The sequence below is a fragment of the Rhododendron vialii genome, chromosome 3a, assembly GCF_030253575.1.
Source record: "Rhododendron vialii isolate Sample 1 chromosome 3a, ASM3025357v1".
Lineage (NCBI taxonomy): Eukaryota > Viridiplantae > Streptophyta > Magnoliopsida > Ericales > Ericaceae > Rhododendron > Rhododendron vialii.
The window spans coordinates 17,547,573-17,551,996 of NC_080559.1; the positions used below are offsets into that span (position 1 = coordinate 17,547,573).

General features: G+C 44.3%; 1 protein-coding gene across 1 annotated transcript; it reads right to left on the reverse strand.

Moving 5' to 3' along the window:
- Window positions 1-1,112: 1,112 nt before the first annotated feature.
- LOC131321170 (uncharacterized) lies at window positions 1,113-3,021 on the reverse strand. Its single transcript, XM_058352177.1, has 4 exons — window positions 2,486-3,021; window positions 2,189-2,312; window positions 1,512-2,026; window positions 1,113-1,281 (listed from the first exon to the last, which is right to left on the reverse strand). Exons 1-4 carry the CDS (start codon window positions 3,019-3,021, stop codon window positions 1,113-1,115), a joined length of 1,344 nt encoding a protein of 447 aa, XP_058208160.1.
- Between the last annotated feature and the right edge of the window lie 1,403 nt (window positions 3,022-4,424).

Genomic DNA, 4,424 nt, shown 5'->3' on the forward strand with positions numbered 1-4,424 from the left:
ATAATTAATTTTGTATGATGGTTTAAGAACACCCCACCCCCCCCAATCAGGTAAAATTAATTGTGGCCTCATCGGTACAAACTTCCATAAATGGATAGATCTATGATAATTGTTATGTGAATTACTTCTCCATCTGAGGCGAATCATAACGATTCATGGGTCATGGGCCTAGGTATTGGTATACACTTAGCTGTAAATAATATTATCCTTTCCATCTAAGTCACTACTATTATTTATGAGACCAAAGTTATATTGGTTATTTAATTTTGCTTGCATGGTTTAGTGTCTAAATAGTAAAATTAAAAGGTTGCGTTTATCTACACGAATGATGAAGAGCAGAGGACTTCCCACCAAGGCATGCTATTCACGGTGTGTAGGGTTGCCAATGTATTTCGTACTTGACAAATTTCGTACCTTATAAATTCGTATGGATACAGACCAACTCTCTACTCCCCAATACGAAGGGAGGAAAAATAACCTGGCTTCGTATTCTAGCGCAGAATGTTGCACCAAAATTTGAGAATTTTTTTCATAATTAAAAACTCAAGGGGGCGTTACGCGTACCCTTTGCAACTAACAAAAGCTAAAAAATAAGGGAATTCTATTCGTAATTCCCACACAATTACGATGTGCATCCTAAAACATAATGAAAATTAAACTGAAGTCTTTCACACGAAGAACTTCCTCAAATTATGGACATTCCAAGGCCTTGGCACCGAGTTCCCGTCAAGGTCTACCAAACGATAAGCCCCAATGCCAACTATCTCAGTTACTCGATATGGGCCTTCCCAATTGGCCACCTTGGTATTGCCAAGCACCTTTCGAAGCACAAGATCTCCAACACCAAATTCTCGTGGGTGGACATTCTTGTTGTTAGCTTATCATCAGCTGCTTTTGATATGAGGCCAAATGCACCAGAGCTCTCTCTCTCCGTTCCTCGCCCAGATCCAACTCGATTGCCAAGGCTCTATCATTGCCTCCACTTTCAACCAAAGTGGTCCTGTTGGTCAGCAAACCCAACTCTAATGGAATAACAGCCTCTGTTCCATATGCTAATGAACATGGGGTCTCTCCCGTAGACCTCCTAGGAGTTGTTCGGCGCGCCCACAGGACTAGTGGCAATTCGTCAGACCACTTCCCCTTTGCTTTGTCAAACCTCTTCTTGATCCCGTCAAGTATGGTTTTGTTGGACGCTTCTGCCTATCCATTACTCTGTGGGTAGGCTGGGGTCGAGCAATAATTCCTGATCCCATATTGGGCACAGAAGGCTTTGAACTTCTTCTAAAATTGGGACCCAATATCCGTAATCAACGAATAAGGGACCCCAAATTAAGTAATGATGTTTTTCGACACGAACCTTTCTATCATAGGTTCAGTGATCTTAGCCAATGGTTCTGCTTCAATCCACTTAGTGAAATAATCCGTTGCTACCAACAGAAATTTCCTATTCCCAGTTGCCTTGTGGAGTGGACCCATGATGTCCATTCCCCATTGTGCAAATGGCCAAGGACTTGCTAATGGCACCAGATCCTTGGCTGGTATTTGAATCATTGGTGAGAAATTTCTGGCACTTCTCACAAATCTTCACATACACCTTTGCATCCTTCTGCATGTGCGGCCACCAGTAACCTTGGGTTATTGCTCGGTGGGCAATGGACGTGCCCCCAGCATGTCTTCCATATGTTCCCTCATGAATCTCGTGGAGGAAATTTTGCACCATCTCGGGGTGCACATAGAGTAAGTACGGTCCAGTGAAGGACTTCCTGTACAGCTTTCCTTTGGGTGGCAACCAAAATCGTGCAGATTTTGTCTTTATCTTGTGAGCCTCTTTTTTATCAGTGGGGAGTGTCCCATCTCGTAAGAACTCCACTATTGGATCCATCCAACTTGGTCTTTGGTACACATCTAAGACCAATTCCACGCTCTTTCCAATACTCGGCTCAGCAAGATAATCTACTACCACCCTTCTCTTGAATTCAGTTAGCACAGCTGCGGCCAACCAAGCAAGTGAATCTGCATGGGCATTCTGCCCAGAACTTATTTACTCAATGTACACCTTTTCAAAAGTGTCAAGCAGATCCTTGGCGGCCTCCACGTAGGCTGATATCTTTTCATTCTAGGCTTCATATTCACTGGACAATTGGTTCACCATGAGTTGTAAATCACAGTACACTCGTATTCTTTTTACCTTCAGGGTTTTTGCACTTCGCAGCCCTGCCAAGAGTGCCTCGTACTTCGCCACATTGTTTGAAGCACTAAAGCCAAGTCGAATGGACAACTCCATCAGGGAGGAAAAAGCACAACCCCAATCCCTAAATGAGTATTACATGTGGAACCATCAACAAACAATTTCCATTGCAGAGGATCTTGTTCGGCAGGTGCCCTTCCCTTCCTGGCTGGTGGCTTAACTGTCTTTTCCTTTCTCGTAGGAGGTTTGGGGGCAACTATTGGAGAGAATTCTGCCACAAAGTCTGCCAACACTTACCCCTTTATTGCGGTGCGCGGCTGATAATCAATATCGTATTGATTAAGTTCCACCGACCAAGTCGATATTCGTCCTAAGAAATCTGCCTTTCGTAGCAATGATTTCAATGAAAATTCTGTGTAAACCACAATTTTATGACTCTGAAAATAATTGGGCAACTTTCTTGCTGCTATCCTCAATGCCAGGACCAATTTTTCTAGAGGCAGATATCTCGTTTCTGCATCTAATAATGTCTTACTCACATAGTATACAGGGATTTGCTCGGATCCCTTGTCCCTCGGTAATACTACACTGACAACATGTTCAGATATTGCTAAGTACAAAGTTAAAGACTCACCTGGTTCAGAAGTAGACGAGAGCGGGGCCGCTGCCAAGTACTTCTTTAGGTCTTGGAATGCCTGTTCGCCTACTAATCCCCATTCGTATCCTTTTCTCTTTTTCAGAAACTGAAAAAATGGCCTACACTTATCGCTGGACCGACAGATGAATCTATTAAGGGCTACTGCCATTCTAGTCAGTCTTTGGACCTCCTTCATGGTCCTCAGACTTTGGAGCCTCTACAATGCTGTTATTTCATTGGGATTTGCCTCTATCCCTCTTATGGTCACAAGGTGACCCAAGAACTTCCTTGAGCTTACTCTAAATGCACACTTCGAGGCGTTGAGCTTCAGCTTGTACTCTCTCAGAATCTCAAAGGCTTCCTTTAAGCCTGCTATATGGTATTGCCTCTCTTTGCTCTTGACCACCATATCATCTATGTACACCTCCATAGTTTTGCCAAGCAACTTCTATAGTATAATCGTTGCCAACCTTTGGTATGTTGCACCGGCATTCCTCAAACCAAAAGGCATGACACTGTAACAGTATAGCCCTCTTGGTGTGATAAAAGAAGTCTTTTCTTGATCGGGCACATACATAGCAATCTGATGATATCCTTGATATGCGTCGAGGAAACTCATCCTCCCATACCGTGCTATTGAATCCACCAATTGGTCTATCCTTGGGAGAGGGAAATTGTCCTTTGGACACGCCTTGTTCAAGTTGGAAAAGTCGACACAGACACGCCACTTCCCATTCTTCTTTTTTACTACCATAGTGTTAGACAACCACTCAGGGTAGTAGACCTCTCATATGGCCTTTGCTTCTAGCAAACTGTCAACCTCCTCGATAACAGCATCTACGTGCTGTACGGCTGGTCTTCTCTTTTTCTGCATCACGGGCTTGTGTTGTAGATCCACATTCAAGTGGTGGCAAATCACATTTGCATCCACCCCAGGCATCTTTTCGGGTACCCAAGCAAACACATCAACGTGCTCCTTGAGGAACCCGACCAACTCTTTCTCTTCTTCCTTGTTCAGGTTTTCCCCAATCAGGAAATACCTTTCTGGATCAGTCTCGTTGATCTAAATCTTTTTCAAGTCCTCCACCACATTTTCGGCGGGGTTACCTCCGACATCCTCGATGGTTGGTTGGTCTGGAACCTCGATGGCTTGGACCAATTTTGCTTTGGGTGCCTTCTTGATTATAGAAACCAAACACCGCTGTGCAACCTTTTGGTTTCCTCTGATCCCATCGATGCCATTAGACCTAGGAAACTTCACCATCTGGTGGTAAATGGAGGAAACCGCCCTCATCTTGTGCAACCACGTTCTTCCTATAATCGCATTATAGGAAGATGACACATCTACGACTACGAAGTCGGTTCGCAGCACCACTGTTCCTGCCCGAACAGGAAGAGTGACATTGCCCAATGGCCAGACTGCTCCTACACTGAATCTGACCAAAGGAGTAATTGACTGCACTAGATCTGCCTGCGTCAGCCCCAACTTTTTAAATGCATCTTAGTACAACACCTCGATGCTGCTTCATGAGTCCACTAGGATTCTCTCCTAGGTCCTCATCCGTGAAGATTATGCCCTTGTTGCACACCTCTCCTTCA

What these genes read in the sequence shown, in the direction of transcription:
- LOC131321170 (XM_058352177.1), bottom strand. Translation starts at nt 3,021, where the DNA reads ATGAAGGAGGTCCAAAGACTGACTAGAATGGCAGTAGCCCTTAATAGA. An exon ending in CCGCGCACCGCAATAAAGGG is followed by an intron (nt 2,313 to 2,485) that starts GTAAGTGTTGGC and finishes ATACTCATTTAG; the next exon opens with GGATTGGGGTTGTGCTTTTT. An exon ending in GAAGTGCAAAAACCCTGAAG is followed by an intron (nt 2,027 to 2,188) that starts GTAAAAAGAATA and finishes AGTTCTGGGCAG; the next exon opens with AATGCCCATGCAGATTCACT.